Source organism: Oncorhynchus tshawytscha, linkage group LG16 (assembly GCF_018296145.1).
Source record: "Oncorhynchus tshawytscha isolate Ot180627B linkage group LG16, Otsh_v2.0, whole genome shotgun sequence".
Taxonomy (NCBI): Eukaryota; Metazoa; Chordata; class Actinopteri; order Salmoniformes; family Salmonidae; genus Oncorhynchus; species Oncorhynchus tshawytscha.
The window spans coordinates 85,909,531-85,934,677 of NC_056444.1; the positions used below are offsets into that span (position 1 = coordinate 85,909,531).

Consider the following 25,147-nt stretch of genomic DNA (forward strand, 5'->3'; position numbering starts at 1 on the left):
CAGTAAATCTCAAGAAAACTAATAATTTTCAGTATCAAGAGGTGAACATATATCCGAGACATCTAACAATCAATCAACAAAAAATCTGACAAGGTTCAGTCCACTCACCCCTGCAGCAGACTCTATGCCGTTAGCCACCTCTGCCAGGGTCGCAGCTGCCTGCATCTTGGCCGGACTGGCCACCATCATGGGCTGAGTCTTAGCCGGGCTGGCCACTATCATGGGCTGAGTCTTAGCCAGGCTGGCCACCATCATGGGCTGAGTCTTAGCCGGGGTTGCCACCATCATGGGCTGAGTCTTAGCCGGGGTGGCCACCATCATGGGCTGAGTCTTAGCCGGGCTGGCCACCATCATTGGCTGAGTCTTAGCCAGGCTGGCCACCATCATGGGCTGAGTCTTAGCCGGGGTGGCCACCATCATGGGCTGACTCTTAGCCGGGTTTGTCACCACCATGGTGCAGGTTGGGGCTAGCCGGGCCACCGCCTGGGTCACTGCTGCAGCCAGCTCCTGGCCGTTACTCTCTGACGCCGGGTCGTTCAGGCTGTCTGCTGGGGCCAGGCCCTCGGTGGGCTGGGTCAGATCAAACTTCATTTACACAGCACATTTCTTTAAAAAAACACATCTGTTCAAAGTGTTAAACAGAAAAAGAAAACCAATCGATTTATAGATTTAATACGCAGCGCTTCACCGACACGCGTCTGTCCCCGGTTCAAATGTTTACCGCGAGTGCATTGGTCCGCGGGACCCCAAACAGACCTGAATGTTACACGCATCGGACTCAAAATCAATTAAAACGTTACGAATCGCTGGTTCATATTTTTTTTCCATCTGAAATTACTTTCTTTCTACCATCCCCCCCCCAAAAACGACATTTTCTGACAACGGTGTCTTTCCCCTCCAGCGTCAATCAATCTAAACATGCAACTGGGAGCTTGCTTACAGCCCTTCTTAAGCTGGTTTCTACTTAACTGGGAGCTTGCTTACAGCCCTTAAGCTGGTTTCTACTTAACTGGGAGCTTGCTTACAGCCCTTCTTAAGCTGGTTTCTACTTAACTGGGAGCTTGCTTACAGCCCTTCTTAAGCTGGTTTCTACTTAACTGGGAGCTTGCTTACAGCCCTTCTTAAGCTGGTTTCTACTTAAGCTGGTTTCTACTTAACTGGGAGCTTGCTTACAGCTCTTCTTAAGCTGGTTTCTACTTAAGGAAATGGGAAAATGACTTCATTTTGGATCCTTTGGAAACAACAGTTATTCGACAGGATTATATGGTGGTGGAGACGCTATATTAAAGTTTGCCTGTTCTGATCTGGCTGAGAAGATGCGTTTATTTCCTTTTTCCTTCCACCAATACCATAACAGAATTAACCATAACAGCAAACTATGGAGTACAGCAAGGACAACTACACATATTTTTGGGACCTTGAGATCACTAAAAATGACATCAATCCTTAGGAAGCCTACAGATGGGAATACCATCCTGAGGGCAAGACAGCTTTCACCCCCCCCCAAAAAGGCTAAAAGAGAACATTTCAAAATGGCCAATTCCAAAGAGCCCACAGAATTTGCGATCAAGAAACAAGACCACGGTGTCAAATCTGCTGAATTGGAGAATCGCTGTTACGGCGCTCAGATCCTGAAAGATGCAGTTATAAGAGCCGGGACGACACATGTGTTAGATAATATATCACAGAACCAGAAAACATTCTAAAAAAGAATAATTAAAAATAATTGGGGGAAATCATCCAAAGTGATACGCTACTAAGCCAAGTCTTTCACTGAGCCACCAGTCCTACCCTTTAAGAGATGTCCGACCCTTTTAGAGATGTCCGACCCTTTTAGAGATGTCGACCCTTTTAGAGATGTCCGACCCTTTTAGAGATGTCCGACCCTTTTAGAGATGTCCGACCCTTTTAGAGATGTCCGACCCTTTTAGAGATGTCCGACCCTTTTAGAGATGTCCGACCCTTTTAGAGATGTCCGACCCTTTAAGAGATGTCCGACCTTAAGAGATGTCCGACCCATTTTTTAATTTTTAAGAGATGTCCGCAAACATTTTAAGAGATGTCCGACTAAGCCTTTAAGAAGATGAATGAACTGCAAAAAGATGTCCGACCCTTTAAGAGATGTCCTAACCTAAATGACAAAATTAGTCCACGGCTATCTTCCGGGTGACTCTCAAAACACTTGGCCTGACCACAAAACCCAAACGGCTCATTTTTTAATTTTTAATTTAAAGGGTAAAGTTGATAATTTCATGACGAAGAAAGCAAATCATGTTTGCTACCCTTCACTGCATGGTTGAAGAGGTTTGGGCGCCTCAGGCTCTGCACACTCCTGGATTACATGACACCTGGCAGGTCTCTCCTACCAGGTGACGTGGAGACGATCTGTGTCTGCACCACGTACTCTCATTACTGGAGTCCCCCAGGGCTAAGTTCTAAGCCCTCTCCTCTCTATTCACCGAGTCACTCAGCTCTGTTATATGATCACATATCACCAGCACTACCTCCCCACCAGCCCAGCACTACCTCCCCACCAGCCCAGCACTACCTCCCCACCAGCCCAGCATTACCTCCCCACCAGCCCAGCATTACCTCCCCACCAGCCCAGCACTACCTCCCCACCAGCCCAGCACTACCCCCCACCAGCCCAGCACTACCTCCCCACCAGCCCAGCACTACCTCCCCACCACTACCTCCCCACCAGCCCAGCACTACCTCCCCACCAGCCCAGCACTACCTCCCCACCAGCCCAGCACTACCTCCCCACCAGCCCAGCACTACCTCCCCACCAGCCCAGCACTACCTCCCCACCAGCCCAGCACTATCCCACCACCAGCACAGCACTACCCCACCACCAGCACTACCTCCCCACCAGCCCAGCACTACCTCCCCACCAGCCCTGCACTACCTCCCCACCAGCCCAGCACTACCTCCCCACCAGCCCAGCACTACCTCCCCCCACCAGCACTACCCCCCACCAGCACTACCTCCCCCCCACCAGCACTACCTCCCCACCAGCACTACTACCCCCACCAGCACAGCACTACCTCCCCCACCAGCACTACCTCCCCCCCACCAGCACTACTCCCCACCAGCCAGCACTACCCCCCACCAGCACTACCCCCCACCAGCACTACCTCCCCACCAGCACTACCTCCCCACCAGCACTACCTCCCCACCAGCACTACCCCCCCACCAGCACTACCTCCCCCCACCAGCACTACCTCCCCCCACCAGCACTACCTCCCCACCCAGCACTACCTCCCCACCAGCCCAGCACTACCTCCCCACCAGCCCAGCACTACCTCCCCACCAGCCCAGCACTACCTCCCCACCAGCCCAGCACTACCTCCCCACCAGCCCAGCACTACCTCCCCACCCCCACCAGCACTACCTCCCCACCAGCACTACCTCCCCCCACCAGCACTACCCCCACCAGCACTACCTCCCCACCAGCACTACCCCCCACCAGCACTACTACCCCCCACCAGCACTACCTCCCCACCAGCACTACCTCCCCACCAGCACTACCCCCCACCAGCCCAGCACGTTGCTGACTTTCAGAGAAAATGCACTTGATACGATTGTGATGCGTCGTCTCACCTGGCTATCTTAGGAAGAACGCAGTAATTATTAGCTCATTCAAGTCCATCAAACTTCCAAATGGTCTGAACCATTCCATTATGAGGGGTGACATCCCCATAGCTGTGATATATATTAGAATTGAAAATTAGTGTTTATGCAACAAACTTTAGTGAATCGAAGCACATCGCACCGTTCCTCTAATCAAACAATTAAAACGTCTGGTTCAAGAGTCGACATATCTAGAATCGTTTCAAATTAAAACGTATGGTTCAAGAGTCGACATATCTAGAATCGTTTCAAATTAAAACGTATGGTTCAAGAGTCGACATATCTAGAATCGTTTCATATTAAAACGTATGGTACAAGAGTCGACATATCTAGAATCGTTTCAAATTAAAACGTATGGTTCAAGAGTCGACATATCTAGAATCGTTTCAAATTAAAACGTATGGTACAAGAGTCGACATATCTAGAATCGTTTCAAATTAAAACGTATGGTACAAGAGTCGACATATCTAGAATCGTTTCAAATTAAAACGTATGGTTCAAGAGTCGACATATCTAGAATCGTTTCAAATTAAAACGTCTGGTTCAAGAGTCGACATATCTAGAATCGTTTCAAATTAAAACGTCTGGTTCAAGAGTCGACATATCTAGAATCGTTTCAAATTAAAACGTATGGTTCAAGAGTCGACATATCTAGAATCGTTTCAAATTAAAACGTATGGTTCAAGAGGTCTACATATCTAGAATCGTTTCAAATTAAAACGTATGGTTCAAGAGTCGACATATCTAGAATCGTTTCAAATTAAAACGTATGGTTCAAGAGTCGACATATCTAGAATCGTTTCAAATTAAAACGTATGGTTCAAGAGTCGACATATCTAGAATCGTTTCAAATTAAAACGTATGGTTCAAGAGTCGACATATCTAGAATCGTTTCAAATTAAAACGATGGTTCAAGAGTCGACATATCTAGAATCGTTTCAAATTAAAACGTCTGGTTCAAGAGTCGACATATCTAGAATCGTTTCAAATTAAAACGTATGGTTCAAGAGTCGACATATCTAGAATCGTTTCAAATTAAAACGTATGGTTCAAGAGTCGACATATCTAGAATCGTTTCAAATTAAAACAATATGGTACAAGAGTCGACATATCTAGAATCGTTTCAAATTAAAACGTATGGTTCAAGAGTCGACATATCTAGAATCATTTTCAAATTAAAACGTATGGTACAAGAGTCGACATATCTAGAATCGTTTCAAATAAAAACGTATGGTTCAAGAGTCGACATATCTAGAATCGTTTCAAATTAAAACGTATGGTTCAAGAGTCGACATATCTAGAATCGTTTCAAATTAAAACGTCTGGTTCAAGAGTCGACATATCTAGAATCGTTTCAAATTAAAACGTCTGGTTCAAGAGAGTCTCGACATATCTAGAATCGTTTCAAATTAAAACGTATGGTTCAAGAGTCGATATCTAGAATCGTTTCAAATTAAAACGTATGGTTCAAGAGGTCTACATATCTAGAATCGTTTCAAATTAAAACGTATGGTTCAAGAGTCGACATATCTAGAATCGTTTCAAATTAAAACGTATGGTTCAAGAGTCGACATATCTAGAATCGTTTCAAATTAAAACGTATGGTTCAAGAGTCGACATATCTAGAATCGTTTCAAATTAAAACGTATGGTTCAAGAGTCGACATATCTAGAATCGTTTCAAATTAAAACGTATGGTTCAAGAGTCGACATATCTAGAATTGTTTCAAATTAAAACGTATGGTTCAAGAGTCGACATATCTAGAATCGTTTCAAATTAAAACGTATGGTTCAAGAGTCGACATATCTAGAATCGTTTCAAATTAAAACGTATGGTTCAAGAGTCGACATATCTAGAATCGCATCGAATCATCTAGAAAATGAAACGAACAGACAGACTGATGAAGCAAGCAAAACAACGGTGGACTGACCTGGTTGTGCTGTGCTGCTGCTGCTGCCGCTGCCGCCTGGGCCAGAGCCTGGGCTTCCTGCAGCTGTTGTTGTTGATGTACCAGGGCTGCCAGCTCAGCCTGAGTCAACACAATGGGGATGGTGGTGGTTTGGTGCTGGCCCTCCTGGCCACCGTCTCCTTCATCTGGAGGGGGAGGGGGAGGGGGGTGAGACTTGTTACCATCTACCAAACCGCTAACTAGGGCTGGGTGATAGATCTATTCATTTGAATGTTTGTTTTTGCACAATATTACAAATGCCAGTACTGCAGGAATATTTTATTTTATTTGAATGAGTTAAGTCCATTTGTACTCATTTTCATATTTTTGGTATCATCTCCTTCGCTCCTTCTGTGCAACGACTATTGGCTGTACCTTCCAACGCGCCACGTACACACACGTACACACACGTACACACACGTACACACACGTACACACACGTACACACACGTACACACACGTACACACACGTACACACGTGCACACACACGTTTGGGGTTTTACACACACACGTACAGCACACAGATATCACACACGTACACACACGTACACACACGTACACACACTCCTCTGACAAGCGGTTTCAACCATTTGCATTTCAGGTTTTTGGTCCAACAGAAATCAAGTCATATGGAACTGAAATGCATAGAAAATCAACACAGGTCTTAGAAACAATATCTCAGACCCCCGTCCTCGTAAGTAGCCAGCTAATATTTATTTAAAGTTTAGCCAACTTGGCTCTGTTTGCTAGTGACTAAGGTAGAACAGTTGAATTGTTATGAACACAAACCCTTCTGTCCTTTTCCAACTGTTTGAACAGCATGCTAGCCTGTCTCACAGATTTTGAAATGAAGTGTTGGCATCCCGAGTGTCGCAGCGGTCTAAGGCAGTGCTAGAGGCGTCATTACAGACGTGGCGCACAATTGGCCCAGCATGGTTCGGATGCGAGGATCGTTTGGCCGACCGGGATGTCCTTGTCCCATCGTTACTGTAAAAAAAGAGATGTTCAACTGCCTACCGATACCATTTTGTGTGATTGCACGCAGAGCAGACACTACTAAAAACGGGATTATAAATAAACATTTGAATCTGGAAAATCAGTTTGTCGCACGTGACATTACAGTACCACGTAACGATAGCGGCATTTAAACCAAATACCATTACACCGGCCGCCGAGTCAGCGTTTGTAGATTAGCTGTTTGTGCTAACTCGTTCTCATTCTGAATCACTTGATTTCAAAATCGTATTTTTATTTTTTTTACTCTCTACCCCCTTTTCTCCCAAATTTCATTACACCCAATTGGTAGGTACAGTCTTGTCCCATCGCTAAAACACCGTACAGACTCGGGAGAGGCAAAGGTTGAGAGCCATGTGTCCTCCGAAACACGACCCTGCCAAGCCACACTGCTTGCTGAACCCGGCAGCCAATGTGCCGGAGTCGGCACTGCGCCCGGCCCACCACATGGAGTCGCTAGAGCACGATGTGGGACAAGGACATCCCGGTCGACCAAACAATCCTCGCATCCGAACCATGCTGGGCCAATTGTGCGCCACGTCTGTAGTGACGCCTCTAGCACTGCCTTAGACCGCTGCGACACTCGGGATGCCAACACTTAATTTCAAAATCTGTGAGACAGGCTAGCATGCTGTTCAAACAGTTGGAAACGGACAGAAGGGTTTGTGTTCATAACAATTCAACTGTTCTACCTTAGTCACTAGCAAACAGAGCCAAGTTGGCTAAACTTTAAATAAATATTAGCTGGCTACTTACGAGGACGGGGGTCTGAGATATTGTTTCTAAGACCTGTGTTGATTTTCTATAATACCTGCTACAATAAGTTAGTCTATTAGTGAGTGTGTATTATGCATGATTATGGTTAAATTGGTTAAAAAATAAATAAATAAAAAAAAAGAGGCATTTCAATAGACTTGAAAGACAGATCGGTGATTTTTGCAAAGCAGGTTCAACTAGTTTGATAAAGAATTGATTGTTGAAACGTGGATTCATCATGCGGTTAGAGAACACTTCTCCAGCCTGTCAGTGGTCATCAAAGCATTTGACCACTGACGTCTGTTACGGCATCGAACTGCAGTCTGGTCAAGACCCTGGCGAGGACGACCAGCACGGAATTTCCCTAATATATATATATATATATATATATATCACATTTTTCTTTGGCGTACCCCGGCGGCATTGTGGCTATCCGTACCCCAATTTGGGAATACCTGATCTACAGTATGACCAGGGCTGTCTGTAGCACAGCCTGTATGGCCATAGCCTGGGCTGTGTGTGTGTGTCTACTCACTCATGACAGCGTGCTGTGCGGCCTGCAGGACAGCCTGTATGGCCATGGCCTGGGCTGTGTGTGTGTCTACTCACTCATGACAGCGTGCTGTGCGGCCTGCAGGACAGCCTGTATGGCCATGGCCTGGGCTGTGTGTGTGTACTCACTCATGACAGCGTGCTGTGCGGCCTGCAGGACAGCCTGTATGGCCATGGCCTGGGCGTTAGCCTCCTCAGCAGCAGCGTGTTGTGCCGCCTCCTCGGCTGCAGCGGTAACAGCCAGCTCCTCGGGGGTTAAACCCGTCACCATCAGGGTCTGCTGGCCCCCCGCGTCACCTTCAGACATCAGCTCCGCAGGCAGGCCCTAGGAGGCAAAGCATTTCATTCTGTGGCCTTTTCCAAGACATGACAGAGGACCTGTGGATGTTGGTTCCCTTCCGTGTGTGTTGCACTGTATGTATATATAAAGGTTCTACATTGTAGAATAATAGTGAAGACATCAAAACTATAAATTAACACATATGGAATCATGTAGTTACCAAAGAAAGTGTTAAAGTGTTGACTTCTTTGGGACTGGGGGGGCAGTAATTGAGTAGCTTGGATGAATAAGGTGCCCAGAGTAAACTGCCTGCTACTCAGGCCCAAAAGCTAGAATAATATATATATAAAATTAGTAGATTTGGATAGAAAACACTCTGAAGTTTCTAAAAAACTGTTTGCATGATGTCTGTCAGTATAACAGAACTCATATGGCAGATGAAAACCTGAGAAAAAGGAAGTGGGAAATCTGAGGTTTGTAGTTTTTCAAGTCATTGCCAATCCAAGATAAAGTGTAAATTTGGTCCGATTGCAGTTCCTAAGGCTTCCACTAGATGTCGACAGTCTTTACAACCTTGTTTCAGGCTTCTACTGTGAAGGGGGAGCGAATAAGAGCTGTTTGACGAAGAGGTCTGGCAGAGTGCCATGAGCTAAGTCAGACGTGCGGCCGTGAGAACAAGCTGAGTTCCTTTTCATTTCCAAAGACAAAGGAATTGTCCGGTTGAAACATTATTGAAGATTTATGATAAAAACATCCTAAAGATTGTTTCTATACTTCGTTTGACATGTTTCTACGAACTGTAATATAACTTTTACTTTTCGTCTGAACTAATTGCTCGCGCATTGTGCATTTGAATTACTGGGCTAAATGCGCAAACAAAAAGGAGGTATTTGGACATAAATGATTGACTTTATCGAACAAAGCAAACATTTGTGGGACTGGGATTCCTGTGAGTGCATTCCGAAGATCATCAAAGGTACGTGAATATTTACAATGCTATTTCTGAGTTTTGTGACACCTCTCCTTCTTTGGAAAATGGCTGTATGGAGGAATTTTAATTATGATAATTATTTTGCTGTAAAGCCTTTTTAAAAATCTGACTCACAGGTTGCATTAAGGAGAAGTTTCTTTAATTGTGTGTTTAACACCTGTATCTTTTATCAATGTTTATGGTGAGTTTTTCTGTAATTTGATGTGGCTTTCACCTGATGTTTATTTGAGACAATGCATTTCTGAACATAACACACCAATTTCAAATGAGGTTTTTGGACATAAAAGATGAACTTCATAGAACAAAAAAACACACATTTATTGTCTAACATGGGATCCTGCCATCCGGCGAAGATCAAAGGTTAGTGATTTCATTTTGACTTTTGTGACACCTCTCCTTGGTTGGAAAATGGCTGTATGGTTTTCTGTGACTAGGCGCTGACCTAACATAATCGCAAGGTGTGCTTTCGCCGTAAAGCCTTTTGAAATCGGACACTGTGGCTGGATTCACGAGATATATGTATCTTTAAAATGGTGTATAATACTTGTATGTTTGAGGAATTTTAATGATGAGATTTCTGTTGTTTTGAATTTGGCGCCCTGCACTTTCACTGGCTGTTGGCGTCCCACATATCCCAGAGAAGTTAAACAAAATCTAAATATATTTTATAATTTTAGATTCTTCAAAGTAGCCACCCTGTGCCTTGATGACAGCTTTGAACACTCTTGGCATTCTCTCAACCAGCTTCACCTGGAATGCTTTTCCAACAGTCTTGAAGGAGTTCCCACATATGCTGAGCACTTGTTGGCTGCTTTTCCTTCACTCTGCGGTCCAACTCAGCCCAAACCATTTCAATTTGGTTGGGGTCAGGCGATTGGAGGCCATCTGGTGCACCACTCCATCACTCTTCTTCTTAGTCAAACAGCCCTTACACAGCCTGGAGGTGTTGGGTCATTGTCCTGTTGAAAAACAACAACAAAAAAAGTGTCCCACTAAGCCCAAACCAGATGGGATGGCGTATCGCTGCAGAATGCTGTGGTAAATAAATCACTGACTGTCACCAGCAAAGCATCCCCACACCTCCTCCTCCTCCTCCATGCTTCACAATGGGAACCACACATGTGGAGATAATCCGTTGACATACTATGCGTGCCACAAAGACACGGCAGTTGGAACCAAAACCCCCAAAATGTGGACACAGCAGACCAAAGGACAGATTTCCACCGGTCTAATGTCCATTGCTCATGTTTCTTGGCCCAAGCAAGTCTCTTCTTCTAGGTGTCCTTTAGTAGTGGTTTTCTTTGCCGCAATCAACCATGAAGGCCTGATTCACACAGTCTCCTCTGAACAGTTGATGTTTAGATGAGTCTGTTACTTGAACTCTGTGAAGCATCCTCTGCAGCAGAGGTAACTCTGGGTCTTCCTTTCCTGTGGCGGTCCTCATGAGAGCCAGTTTCATCATAGCGCTGGATGGTTTTTGCGACTGCACTTGAAGAAACCTTCAAAGTTCTTGAAATGTTCCGTATTGACTGACCTTCATGTCTTAAAGTAATGATGGACTGTTGTTTCTCTTTGCTTATTTGAGCTGTTCTTGCCCTAATATGGACTTGGTCTTTCACCACATAGGGATATCTTCTGTATACCACCCCAACCTTGTCACAACACCACTGATTGGCTCATACGCATTAAGAAGGAAGAAATTCCACAACTTTTACCAAGGCACACCTGTTAATTGAAATGCATTCCAGGTGACTACCTCATGAAGCTGGTTGAGAGAATGCTGTCATCAAGGCAAAGGGTGGCTACTTTGAAGAATCTCAAAAATAAAATATATATTTTGGATTTGTTTAACCTCTTGAACCTCTGGGGGCAGTATTTCATTTTTGGATGAAAAACGTTCCCATTTTAAACAATATATTTTGTTGCGAAAAGATGCTCGACTATGCATATAATTGACAGCTTTGGAAAGAAAACACTGACGTTTCCAAAACTGCAAAGATATTATCTGTGAGTGCCACATAACTCGTGCTACAGGTGAAACCAAGATGAAATTTCATACAGGAAGTGAGCCAGATTTTTGAGGCGCTGCGTTCCAATGTCTCCTTATATGGCTGTGAATGCGCAAGGAGAGAGCCTACACATTCTGTCGTTTCCCCAAGGTGTTTGCAGCATTGTGACATATTTGTAGGCATATCATTGGAAAATTGACCATAAGAGACTACATTTACCAGGTGTCCGTCCGAACAGAGGAGAAACCAAACTGCCACGAGTGACTTATCAGCGAATAGATATGTGAAAAACACCTTGAGGATTGATTCTAAACAACTTTTGCCATGTTTCTGTCGATATTATGGAGTTAATTTGGAAAAAAGTTTGCGTTGTAATGACTGAATTTTCGGGTTTTTTTCTCAGCCAAACGTGATGAACAAAATGGAGAGATTTCTCCTACACAAATAATCTTTTTGGAAAAACTGAACATTTGCTATCTAACTGAGAGTCTCCTCATTGAAAACATCTGAAGTTCTTCAAAAGGGAAATGATTTTATTTGAATGCTTTTCTTGTTTTTGTGAAAATGTTGAATGCTAGGCTTAATGCTATGCTAGCTATCAATACTCTTACACAAATGCTGGTGTAGCTATGGTTGAAAAGCATTTTTTGAAAATCTGAGATGACAGTGTTGTTAACACTTTTTTTAGTTACGACATGATTCCATTTGTGTTATTTCATAGTTTGGATGTCTCCACTATTATTCTACAATGTAGAAAATAGTAAAAATAAAGAAAAACCCTGGAATGAGCATGTGTCCAAACGTTTGACAGGAAATATATACACATCAGTATGTATTGTACTGTACCTCCTGCTCCCCCTGGTTCTGTTCCTCCATGTCCTCCACATGGACCTGTATCCCAGCTGCAGCAGCCTCTTCCAGGGTCACGACCCTCACTGTGCCCTCTGGGAGACAGTCCGTCTGCATGGCCTCCTCTCCCTCTATACATGCCGCCACCATCGCCTCAGACGACCCAGACATCGACGAGATCTCCTGGTGGAAGGAAGGAAGGGTCGGGGACAGGAAGGCTTGAACGGTCAAAAGTAAAATGATCCCAAAATAAACACCTCTAACAGTCTGTTAGTGCAGTGAGTGTCTGAACCAGCTAACCACAACTTCAAGAGAGTAAACACTATCACAGCCTTGTGTGTGTGTGTGTGTGTGTGTGTGGTCCTTACAGGTACGGAGGGTCCAGGTGTGGGTGTGGACTGGGTAACCGTGGTTACTGCTCGGCCAGCCGCCACCACGGCGCTGGACTCTGTGGTTACCGAGGACGACGAGGGAGCCTCTGTAGTTCCGTTGTCTCCCTGTGTCGAGTCACCAGGCTGGGCTGGAGGGAAGAGGGACGTCACACAATTAACACCAAAACATCCCAACGCGGTCCCCAAAACATCCCAACGCGGTCCCCAAAACATCCCAACGCGGCCCCCAAAACATCCCAACGCGGCCCCCAAAACATCCCAACGCGGCCCCCAAAACATCCCAACACAGAGACCCAAACATCCCAACACGGAGACCAAAATATGGAGACCAAAACATCCCAACACGGAGACCTAAACATCCCAGCACGGAGACCTAAACATCCCAACACAGAGACCTAAACATCCCAACACGGAGACCTAAACATCCCAACACGGAGACCTAAACACAGAGACCAAAACATCCCAACACGGAGACCCAAACATCCCAACACGGAGACCTAAACACGGAGACCAAAACATCCCAACACGGAGAACAAAACATCCCAACACGGAGACCTAAACACGGAGACCAAAACATCCCAACACGGAGACCTAAACACAGAGACCAAAACATCCCAACACGGAGACCCAAACATCCCAACACGGAGACCTAAACATCCCAACACGGAGACCTAAACATCCCAACATGGAGACCAAAAATCCACAGAGACCAAAACATCCCAACACGGAGACCTAAACACGGAGACCAAAACATCCCAACACGGAGACCAAAACATCCCAACACGGAGACCTAAACACGGAGACCAAAACATCCCAACACGGAGACCTAAACACAGAGACCAAAACATCCCAACACGGAGACCCAAACATCCCAACACGGAGACCTAAACATCCCAACACGGAGACCTAAACATCCCAACACGGAGACCAAAACATCCCAACACGGAGACCCAAACATCCCAACACGGAGACCCAAACATCCCAACACGGAGACCCAAACATCCCAACACGGAGACCCAAACATCCCAACACAGAGACCCAAACATCCCAACACAGAGACCCAAACATCCCAACATGGAGACCTAAACATCCCAACACAGAGACCAATACATCCTGTATGTTGGTAGGAAACATCTTAACTCTTAATCTTCTGTTTTAAAACACTAAGGCTGTGTTTATACAGGCAGACCAATTCTGATCTTTGGACCAATCAGATCAACCTTTTCCCCAATAATTGGGGAAAATATCAGAATAAGTAGGCCTGTATAAAAGGAGCCTACGGGACCATTTCCCCCAGACCTAGATTAAACCTAAACTAATCCTTCTGGAGATTCTCCTTTGAGTAGGTTTTTGTTGTGGTCTCGTACCTGAATTAATCTGTGTCTGAAAACAAATCCTCCCTAAAACGCCTATGAGAACAAAATGGGTTAAAAGACAGTCATGCTTAGTGGATAGATAGATAGCAGTAGCTCCCACCTGTAGTTGCAGTGTTGGTGGTGCCGGTCTCGTGTGTCTCACACGGTGGATTGGAACACACTCTCTGGACCGTGCCCGTCCCTGTCAGGTTGGACGTAGTCTGAGACGGGGTGTTGGTCGTCCCTGTATCGTGTGTCTCACACGGTGGATTGGAACACACTCTCTGGACCGTGCCCGTTCCTGTCAGGTTGGACGTAGTCTGAGACGGGGTGTTGGTCGTCCCTGTATCGTGTGTCTCACACGGTGGATTGGAACACACCCTCTGCACTGTCCCTGTAGTCTGCCCGATGCCCATACTGGAGTTGGCCTGCGTCGACGTAGTGGTAGTGCCAGTCTGGTGCGTTTCAGAAGGTGGATTGGAGCAGACCTGTGTGGCGCTTCTGCCTCCTGCTCCAGCCTCAGTGGGGCCAGTCTGGTGCGTTTCAGAGGGTGGACTGGAGCAGACCTGTGTGGCGCTTCTGCCTCCTGCTCCGGCCTCAGTGGGGCCAGTCTGGTGCGTTTCAGAGGGTGGACTGGAGCAGACAGGAGATGTGAGGGGGGATCCTCCTCCTCCACCACCACTGGATGACCTGCTCTGGTTATCTGAGGACGAGGAGCTGAGCGTCATGCCCATCTGGTCAGAGCCCATGTTAGAGCGCGCGGTGGTCGAGGTGTAGGTGGTCCCTGTTCTCAGAGTCTCCGGTCGTAGCACCCCGGGCACAGAGCTGGTACCAGAAACAGACGAGGGGGAGAGGTCTCCGGAGGAGGAGGAGGGGGGCGGAGAGGACGGGGATCAGACCCGCTGGCGTTGTTGGTTACGCAGGAGCCTTGTTGTTGCTGGTTGGATCCCATGTTACAGCTGGCGGTGGTCTGGGTGTTGGTGGTACCTGTATCGTGGGTCTCTGACGGCGGGTTGGTGCACACCTGTTGTACCTGGCCCATGTTGGAGGACGCTGTCGTTTGAGTGTTGGTGGTGCCGGTCTCGTGGGTCTCGCACGGCGGGTTTGAACACACCCTCTCCACCCCACCATTACCAGTCATGTTAGCGGAGGCCGTGGTAGCTGTATTAGTAGTGCCGGTCTCGTGGGTCTCGCAGGGGGGGTTTGAGCAGACCAGGGTTACCGTTCCTGGGTCGCCTGCCTCGGGCTGTGTGGACGAGGGGTCGGCGGAGGTGGGGGAGGACAGGATGGAAACCGGGAGGTCGTGGACAGGCTGAGCATCCACACCACTGGGGGTCGTGATGAGGGTCACCTGAGTGGGCTGAGCTCCCGCCTGGAGGACATAGAGTACAGGGGGGGGGCAATCAGGAAGTCAATAGAAACTGTTTTAAAGATGTGTAAGCATTAATTTTCCAACACACAGAAGAGGTCAATAAACCAAAGTTCCAATAAAAATCAATCTTGCCAATAAAAAAAAAAGTAAAATACATATTTGAATCAAGAAAACATTTAAATGACAATTAAACCATTCCAAGTATGAGGTTTTCTACAGGTTCTCTCATGATGGCATGTCTGAGCCGCTGTTCATTCGAGAAGCACTGCTTTTTTACAGACAGTCGTCTTCCCAGGCGTATCACTGCATGTGCCAGCAGGACAAGCATAGCAGCCAAATAAATACATAAATAATAACAAGTAAATACATAAAAGGGAGTCAACCCATTGCAAGTATTCATGACAGTACGGATGCATCTGCACCAAACACGAACACCTAAGGCACCGACGACACTGGTTTTACAAAAAGCAGCCCGATTCTGATCGTTATTTTTTGACCGATCAATTATTTTGACCGTCTGTGTAAACACAGCCTCCGTTGTTCCACATGAACTGTACCTGAGCTGCGGAGACGGTGACCTGTCCAGGCAGAGTGGTCATGGTGCCCAAGGTGGTGATGGGAGTAGCCGTGGCAACACTTCCTCCCGCCAGGCTCGAAGACACTGTACCAGTCACCGTACCAAACGTTGTCACACCTAAGGGGGAGGGACGACGTTAAATCGATCGTTGATTGTGTATATTGGTAGCCTGAAATCCAGACCGGTTTTGTGTTAACACACCTGGTGGAATGTTAAGGAGTGGAATGTTAGCGCTAACAGACTGGTACTCAGGCTAATCTATTGGGACAGATGCTTGAAAACAGTACAAACTAAAGCATGATTGTTCAACTGTGGATGATTCAACGCGTCACTAAAACTAAACTAATCTTTAGGAACACAACTAGTCAAGGATGAAGCTAAGCGCGCCGACTAGCAAAGAGCTATTTGTCGGAGGTTCACTGAACATGCTTACCTGTGGTTCCCTTGACAACAAGGGTGGTGACGTTAGGTTTGACACCGGAAACAGTAACCGGGGAGACGAGACGTACTCCTCCCATGGGGACGGTCCGTAAAATAGTCCCGGGCTGTCCTGGGGCACCCTTCAGCACCACCTGGTAGAAACATAATATTAATAACAACCTGGTAGAATGATAACAACAACCTGGTAGAATCATAACAACCACAACCTGATAGAATCATAACAACAACCTGGTAGAATCATAACAACAACCTGGTAGAATCATAACAACCACAACCTGGTAGAATCATAACAACAACCTGGTAGAATCATAACAACAACCTGGTAGAATCATAACAACAACAATAACCTGGTAGAATCATAACAACAACAACAACCTGGTAGAATCATAACAACAACAACAACCTGGTAGAATCATAACAACAACAACAACCTGGTAGAATCATAACAACAACAACAACCTGGTAGAATCATAACAACAACAACAACCTGGTAGAATCATAACAACAACAACAACCTGGTAGAATCACAACAACAACAACCTGGTAGAATCACAACAACAACAACCTGGTAGAATCATAACAACAACAACCTGGTAGAATCATAACAACAACAACAACCTGGTAGAATCATAACAACAACAACAACCTGGTAGAAACAACAACAATAGAACAACAACAACAACAACAACCTGGTAGAATCACAACAACAACAATAACCTGGTAGAATCACAACAACCAACAACAACCTGGTAGAATCATAACACAACAACAACAACAACAACCTGGTAGAATCATAACAACAACAACCTGGTAGAATCATAACAACAACAACCTGGTAGAATCATAACAACAACAACCTGGTAGAATCATAACAACAACAAACCTGGTAGAATCTGGTAGAATAACAACAACAACAACCTGGTAGAATCATAACAACAACAACCTGGTAGAATCACAACAACAACAACCTGGTAGAAATCAACCTGGTAGAACAACAACAACAACCTGGTAGAATCACAACAACAACAACCTGGTAGAATCACAACAACAACAACCTGGTAGAATCACAACAACAACAACCTGGTAGAATCACAACAACAACCTGGTACAACAACCTGGTAGAATCACAACAACCTGGTAGAATCACAACAACCTGGTAGAATCACAACAACCTGGTAGAATCACAACAACAACAACCTGGTAGAATCATAACAACAACAATAACCTGGTAGAATCATAACAACAATAACCTGGTAGAATCACAACAACAACAACCTGGTAGAAATGGTAGAATCATAACAACAACAACCTGGTAGAATCATAACAACAACAATAACCTGGTAGAATCATAACAACAACAACCTGGTAGAATCAATAACCTGGTAGAATCATAACAACAACAATAACCTGGTAGAATCACAACAACAACAATAACCTGGTAGAATCATAACAACAACAACAACCTGGTAGAAATAACCTGGTAGAATCATAACAACCTGGTAGAACAATAACCTGGTAGAATAACAACAACAATAACCTGGTAGAATCACAACAACAACCTGGTAGAAACAACAACAACAATAACCTGGTAGAATCATAACAACAACAATAACCTGGTAGAATCAATAACCTGGTAGAATCATAACAACAACAATAACCTGTAGTAAGAATCATAACAACAACAACAACCTGGTAGAATCATAACAACAACAACCTGGTAGAATCACAACAACAACAACCTGGTAGAATCATAACAACAACAACAACCTGGTAGAATAACAACAACAACAACCTGGTAGAAACAACAACAACAACCTGGTAGAAATCAACAACAACTGGTAGAACAACCTGGTAGAATCACAACAACAACAACAACAACAACAACAATAACCTGGTAGAATCACAACAACAACAACCTGGTAGAATCACAACAACAACAACAACAACCTGGTAGAATCACAACAACAACAACAACAACCTGGTAGAATCACAACAACCTGGTAGAATCACAACAACAACAACAACAACATGGTAGAATCACACAGGTGAAGTATACATGAGCAAGATAGCAAATGTACGCAGGTCAAATTTATTCAGGTGGGCAAGAGAAAAATGTATGCAGCTTTTGGTTGAACATCGAAAGACTTAAATTGATTACTACATTAGCCTAGTTTTATATTTAACTAATAGCTGGGCAGTATACTTTTAAAATTTTTAACCTTTATTTAACTAGGCAAGTCCGTAATGAACAAATTATTATTTACAATGACGGCCTACACCGGCCAAACCCGGACGACGCTGGGCCAATTGTGAGCCGCCCCTATGGGACTCCCAATCACGGCCGGTTGTTATACAGACTGGATTTTGAACCAGGGTTTCTGTAGTGATGCCTCTATAACACCGAGATGCAGTGCCTCAGACCGCTGAGCCACTCGGGAGCAGCGGTCTGCAGGTATTGATGCAAGTTGCTAGTTTGGGTTTTTTAACTTGACCTTCTAGAACAGCATTTCAATGTTTGGTTTTTGTTAAAAATGTGATACGTAACTCTGGTGCGGGTAATGTCGTTTTTTAAAACAGTTTTACTCCGTTTCCTACGAGTCATCTTTCTCCCTTTACTGCTGTTGCATGGCACTTACCAACCCCCCTCCCCTCCCGTCAAATCAAATCACATTTTACTTGGTCACATGCTTCGTAAAACAACAGGTGTAGACTAGCAGTGAAATTGCTTACAGGTCGTTCCCAAGGGGACGCAGTTGCTCGACCACAGAGTGAAGAGCACTTTTGCTCTAGGTCAGATGGATGCAACAAGACGTTGGTGAAAATGATGCTGCTTTCCAACGAGCGTTGTATAATAATTACACTATTAGTTTGTGCATCTTACGGTCTTGCTGGTTTGTCTTTTCTCAGAAAGTTGTGGCTAAAATAAATTGTTTTAGCCGCTAATGCTAATCGCTAATTACCTGGCTAACATTAGCTAGAGTCCGCGCAAACATAGCTAGTTCATACAGCCGAGTACCAGTGCTGTTGTACGCCTAGATCAGCATGTTGTTTGTGCAACGGTATCTTCGAAATCAGAAAGGAACGGGCGAAGCGTGAAAATGTTAGCTAGCTACGTGAGGTAATGTAACGTTTAATTAGGGTCTCCTGGAAACACTGACACAACACTTTAGTTCCTACCCGTCATTAACTCCTCCCTGGCTTATTCATTTGTTGTCATATCAAATAACAATTTATTCAAGGTGCTGCCCATCACTCAGTCACTCCTCAGCAGGCCAAGCTTGGTCCCGTTTGTGGGGGAGTCTCAGAAAGAGGGCCAATTATCTAGAAATTCTATATTTAAAACAGTTTTCAACCAGCGATTGAGTTGTGAGACTCTGCTGTAGAGGTCATCACTCCCCCTCTAACTGGGAGCGGGCCAGAGACAATTACTCGATGCCGACATCGTTCTAGTTCATTTACAGTGCCTTGAAAAAGTGTTCATCCCCCTTGGCGTTTTTCCTATTTTGTTGCATTACAACCTGTAATTTAAATTGATTTTTATTTGGATTTCATGTAATAGACAAACAAAGTCAAAATTGTTGAAGTGAAATGAAAAAAAATAACTTGTTTAAAAAAATTAAAAAATAAATAAATGGAAAAGTGGTGCGTGCATATGTATTCACCCCCTTTGCTATGAAGCCCCTAAATAAGATCTGGTGCAACCAATTACCTTCAGAAGTCACATAATTAATTAAATAAAGTCCACCTGTGTGCAATCTAAGTGTCACATGATCTCAGTGTATATACACCTGAAAGGCACCAGAGTCTGCAACACCACCAAGCAAGGGGCACCACCAAGCAAGCGGCACCATGAAGACCAAGAAGCTCTCCAAACAGGTCAGGGACAAAGTTGCGGGTAAGTACAGATCAGGGTTGGGTTATAAAAAAATATCAGAAACTTTGAACATCCCACAGAGCACCATTAAATCCATTATTAAAAAATGGAAAGAATATGGCACCACAACAAACCTGCCAAGTGAGGGCCACACACCAACACAGATCAGACAAGGAGGACATTAATTAGAGGCAACAAAGAGACCAAAGATAACCCTGAAGGAGCTGCAAAGCTCCACAGCGGAGATTGGAGTATCTGTCCATATTGCCACTTTAAGCCGTACACTACACAGAGCTGGGCTTTACGGAAGAGTGGCCAGAAAAAAGCCATTGCTTAAAGAAAAAAACAAGCAAACGCGTTTAGTGTTCGCCAAAAGGCACGTGGGAGACTCCCCAAACATATGGAAGAAGGTACTCTGGTCAGATGAGACTAAAATTTAGATTATTTGGACATCAAGGAAAACTCCATCTGGCACAAACCAAACACCTTCATCACCCCGAGAACACCTTCATCACCCCGAGAACACCATATTTTTTCCATCGGTAGGGACTGGGAAACTGGTCAGAATTGAAGAAATGATGGATGGCTCTAAATACAGGGAAATTCTTGAGGGAAACCTGTTTGTCTTCCAGATTTTTGACTGGGACAGAGGTTCACCTTCCAGCATGACAGGGACCCTAAGCATACTGCTAAAGCAACACTCGAGTGGTTTAAGAGGAAACATTTAAATGTCTTGGAATGGCCTAGTCAAAGCCCAGACCTCAATCTAATTGAGAATATGTGGTATGACTTAAAGATTGCTGTACACCAGCGGAACCCATCCAACTTGAAGGAGCTGGAGCAGTTGTTCCTTGAAGAATGGGCAAAAATCCCAGTGGCTAGATGTGCCAAGCTTATAGAGACATACCCAAAGAGACTTGCAGCTGTAATTGCTGCAAAAGGTGACTCTACAAAGTATAAGGGTGGTGAACACTTTCGGGAAGACACTGTACACAATGAACCTGTGTTGCGCTTGGTGATCTCTGTTTCAAATTAACATCGTTGGTGCCGACGTGGATAACAATATCTCTATACTCGCCAGTTTTAGTCTCAGCCAGCACCCTCTTCAGATCAGCTTTTATGTCGGTAGCTCTGCCCCCTGGTAAACAATGTATGATCGCTAGATTATTATTTTTAAGTCTAATATTGCAGGTTATGGAGTCGCCAATGACTAGGTTTTTTTTATTGGTCAGAGCTAAATGGTAGGAGGCTTCGGTGGCGCGCGGAGGAGAGACCCGAGCAGTCTCGGCCTCTTGACTCGTTGCTTCATGGAGAGAACCGGTTGAAATAGTGTCGGCTGAATGAGCGACACCGACTGAGGATGGAACAGCATCTGTGCTACCGATGGGGGGGGGGATTTATATTACTATCTGTACTTACTAATGGCACAGACGCAGTTTCATCCTTTCCTACACTGAAATTACCCTTGCCTAACGATTGCGTCTGAAGCTGGGCTTGCAGCACAGCTATCCTCAACATAAGGCGATAGTTCTCATGTATATTATGAGTACAGCTCTGGACATAGTGCTGATGGTCTTGCCTGATGTTATTGTACCAGGGTTAAAGGTCAGAGAGGGGTTGGGGTACCTGTGTGAGTCCCTGCTGACCAGCCCCAGCTCTGGGCATTGCGCTGATGGTCTTGCCTGATGTTATTGTACCAGGGTTAAAGGTTAGAGGGGTTGGGGTACCTGTGTGAGTCCCTGCTGACCAGCCCCAGCTCTGGGCATTGCGCTGATGATCTTGCCTGGTGTCCCGGTGCCTGGTGTCATCATCTTAGTGGTGATAATGGTAATGGGGGACTTCATACCACTTCCTGTCACTCCTGACCAGACAACAGATGAAATACATTAAGCAACAGGAAGTTGTCATATGTAGACACATTTAAACATGAGCCATGTGGTTGCATCAATGGGCCACTGTGAAAACGCTCTACAAAATCCCAAAAATGTAGTGCTGACGCTGAATCAAACGATCCAAGAAAAAAAAAAACTCAACATTTGTAAAACCTTCTTTAACAATACTTTAAATCACAAATTGCCTTTTAATTGACTGATGAATTGGTTGATGTTTCGGAAGCAGACAAGGACTAACCTGCTTGTCCAATGGCAGACATGGGTATGGTCTTGATGATGTGCGTGCCAGGCTTGGTGGTGGTGGGCATGCCGCTGTAGGATAGGATGGTGGGCTTGCCCCCCGCGGTCCCGGCCTGGGACGTAGTGATGATGGTGGTGGGCTTGCCGTCCGCTGAGGTCACCAGCTTCAGGATGGTGCCCGCTGGGAGGGGACCTTTCGTCTGGTTTGAAAGGAAGGCGATAAGAGGGGTTCAGGGTTAGGGGTCGGAGGTCAAGATAGAGGTGGAAGCTGACGTACAACAAGAAACATGGTCATTCGAGACAGATATCTCAGGTTGTTTGACTGATCCCGTGCATCAGAATCCTGTACTGATCGCGTACTGGACTAGGCTGATCGCGTACTGGGCTAGGCTGATCGCGTACTGGGCTAGGCTGATCGCATACTGGGCTAGGCTGATCGCGTACTGGACTAGGCTGATCCCGTACATCAGAATCCTGTACTGATCGCGTACTGGACTAGGCTGATCCCGTACTGGACTAGGCTGATTCCGTGCATCAGAATCCTGTACTGATAGGCTGATCGCGTACTGGACTGCATCAGGCTGATCGCGTACTGGACTAGGCTGACTGGACTAGGCTGATCGCGTACTGGACAAGGCTGATCGCGAATCCTGTACTGACTGGACTAGGCTGATCGCGTACTGGACTAGGGATCAGAATCCTGTACTGATCGCGTACTGGACTAGGCTGCTGATGGCGTACTGATGCGACTGGACTAGGCTGATGATCGCGTAGGCTGACTGGACTAGGCTGATCGCGTACTGGACTAGGCTGATCCCGCGCATCAGAATCCTGGACTAGGCTGATCCCGTGCATCAGAATCCTGTACTGTACTGGACTAGGCTGATCCCGCGCATCAGAATCCTGTACTGATCGCGTACTGGACTAGGCTGATCCCGTGCATCAGAATCCTGTACTGATCGCGTACTGGACTAGGCTGATCCCGTGCATCAGAATCCTGTACTGATCGCGTACTGGACTAGGCTGATCCCGTGCATCAGAATCCTGTACTGATCGCGTACTGGACTAGGCTGATCCCGTGCATCAGAATCCTGTACTGATTGCGTACTGGACTTGGCTGATCCCGTACTGGACTAGGCTGTCAAGAGATTTTCCCACCAGATTAAGACTAGTCGTGGAGACAAACCCTAAATCGGGGATGGGCAACTCTCCGGTCCTCGTGGGCCTGATTGGTGGCACAATTTTGCCCCAGTGCCTGCAAATACACTAATCAAGGTCTTCGGTTTCAAATGTAATTTGTTTAAATCAGATGCATTTGCTAGGGATGGGGACAAAGTGAGACACCAATCGGGCCCTCGATGACTGAGTTAACACATCCCCGAACTAAATGACCCAGATTATACTTTTTAAAATATTTTATTTAACCTTTACTTAACTAAGCAAGTCAGTTAAGAACAAATTCTTATTTTCAATGGCAGCCTAGGAACAGTGGGGTTAACTGCCTTGTTCAGGGGCAGAACGACAGATGTTTACCTTGTCAGCTTGGGGGATTCGATCCAGCAACCTTTTGGTTACTAGTCCAACACTCAAACTACTAGGCTACCCTGTCACCCCAAAACTAAGGGAAAGGGGATAACTAGTCAGTTGCACTACTGAATGCATTCAACTGAAATGTGTCTTCCACATTTAACCCAACCCCTCTGAATCAGAGAGGTGCTGGGGGGGCTGCCTTAATCGACATCCACGTCTTCGGCGCCTGGGGAACAGTGGGTTAAACTGCCTTGCTCGGTGCTCGGGGGGCAGAACGACAATTTTTTTTTTTTTTAACATTGTGAGCTCGGGGATTCGAACCAGCAACCTTTCGGGTTACTGGCCCAACACTCAAACCACTAGGCTACCTGACTACTGACCTGAATGATGTGCTGGAGGCTGGAGCCAGCCTGTCCCGTCACCGCTCCTGTCTGACCAGGCTTGGTCTGGACCACGGACATCACCTTCCCCAGGTTGGACAGGTTAGACAGCTAGAGGACAGGAAGTAGGAGAGAGAGAGACTGGTCAAAACAACACGTCTTACCTTATCAAGATAGACCCATCAAAACCTAATATAATATATTCCACTTGGCAGACGCTTTCACGTGACTTTTATCAAGATAGGCCAATTTAAATGTCAGATATCATACATAGGTGGGTGTGGTTGTACTTACATGGCTGAGGAAACTATGCATTTTACATTTGTCATTAATGAATTAATGGAAATTAGACGTTTTTTATTTACAGCAACTTCCATACTGTACATGTTTAATATGTGACCCCCATGGGGATAATGGACTGTTCTACTGTACCCCCATGGGGATAATGGACTGTTCTACTGTACATGTTTAATATGTGACCCCCCCCCCCATGGGGATAATGGACTGTTCTACTGTACATGTTTAATATGTGACCCCCCATGGGGATAATGGACTATTCTACTGTACATGTTTAATATGTGACCCCCAATTGGAGAATGGACTGTTCCACTGTACATGTTTAATATGTGACCCCCCCCCCCATGGGGAATGGACTGTTCTACTGTACATGTTTAATATGTGACCCCCATGGGGATAATGGACTGTTCCACTGTACATGTTTAATATGTGACCCCCCTGTTCATGGGGAGAATGGACTGTTCCACTGTACATGTTTAATATGTGACCCCCATGGGGAGAACGGACTGTTCCCCATGGACCCCCATGGGGGGAATGGACTGTTCTGTACATTTAATATGTGACCCCCATGGAGGGAATGGACTGTTCATGTTTAATATGTGACCCCCATAGAGGGAATGGACTGTTCATGTTTAATATGTGACCCCCATGGGGATAATGGACTGTTCCACTATACATGTTTAATGTGACCCCCAGAGGGAATGGACTGTTCCACTGTACATGTTTAATATGTGACCCCCCCATGGGGATAATGGACTGTTCTA

At 45.5% G+C, this 25,147-nt stretch overlaps 1 protein-coding gene and 1 long non-coding RNA gene across 2 annotated transcripts in view; both read right to left on the reverse strand.

Annotated features, from left to right (window-relative positions):
• hcfc1b (host cell factor C1b) overlaps window positions 1–25,147 on the reverse strand; it is a 68,735-nt gene that overhangs the window by 10,118 nt on the left and 33,470 nt on the right. Inside the window, 12 exon segments of the mRNA XM_042299823.1 lie at window positions 109–585; window positions 5,564–5,727; window positions 8,034–8,229; window positions 12,031–12,216; window positions 12,402–12,553; window positions 13,902–14,667; window positions 14,670–15,152; window positions 15,710–15,846; window positions 16,163–16,301; window positions 21,772–21,905; window positions 22,175–22,376; window positions 24,087–24,197. Of these exon segments, the coding sequence (XP_042155757.1) occupies window positions 109–585; window positions 5,564–5,727; window positions 8,034–8,229; window positions 12,031–12,216; window positions 12,402–12,553; window positions 13,902–14,667; window positions 14,670–15,152; window positions 15,710–15,846; window positions 16,163–16,301; window positions 21,772–21,905; window positions 22,175–22,376; window positions 24,087–24,197 (3,147 nt within the window).
• On the reverse strand, window positions 948–2,548 carry LOC121839663. Its single transcript, XR_006079160.1, has 2 exons — window positions 2,112–2,548; window positions 948–1,999 (listed from the first exon to the last, which is right to left on the reverse strand). It is a non-coding gene; the product is annotated as an uncharacterized LOC121839663 (long non-coding RNA).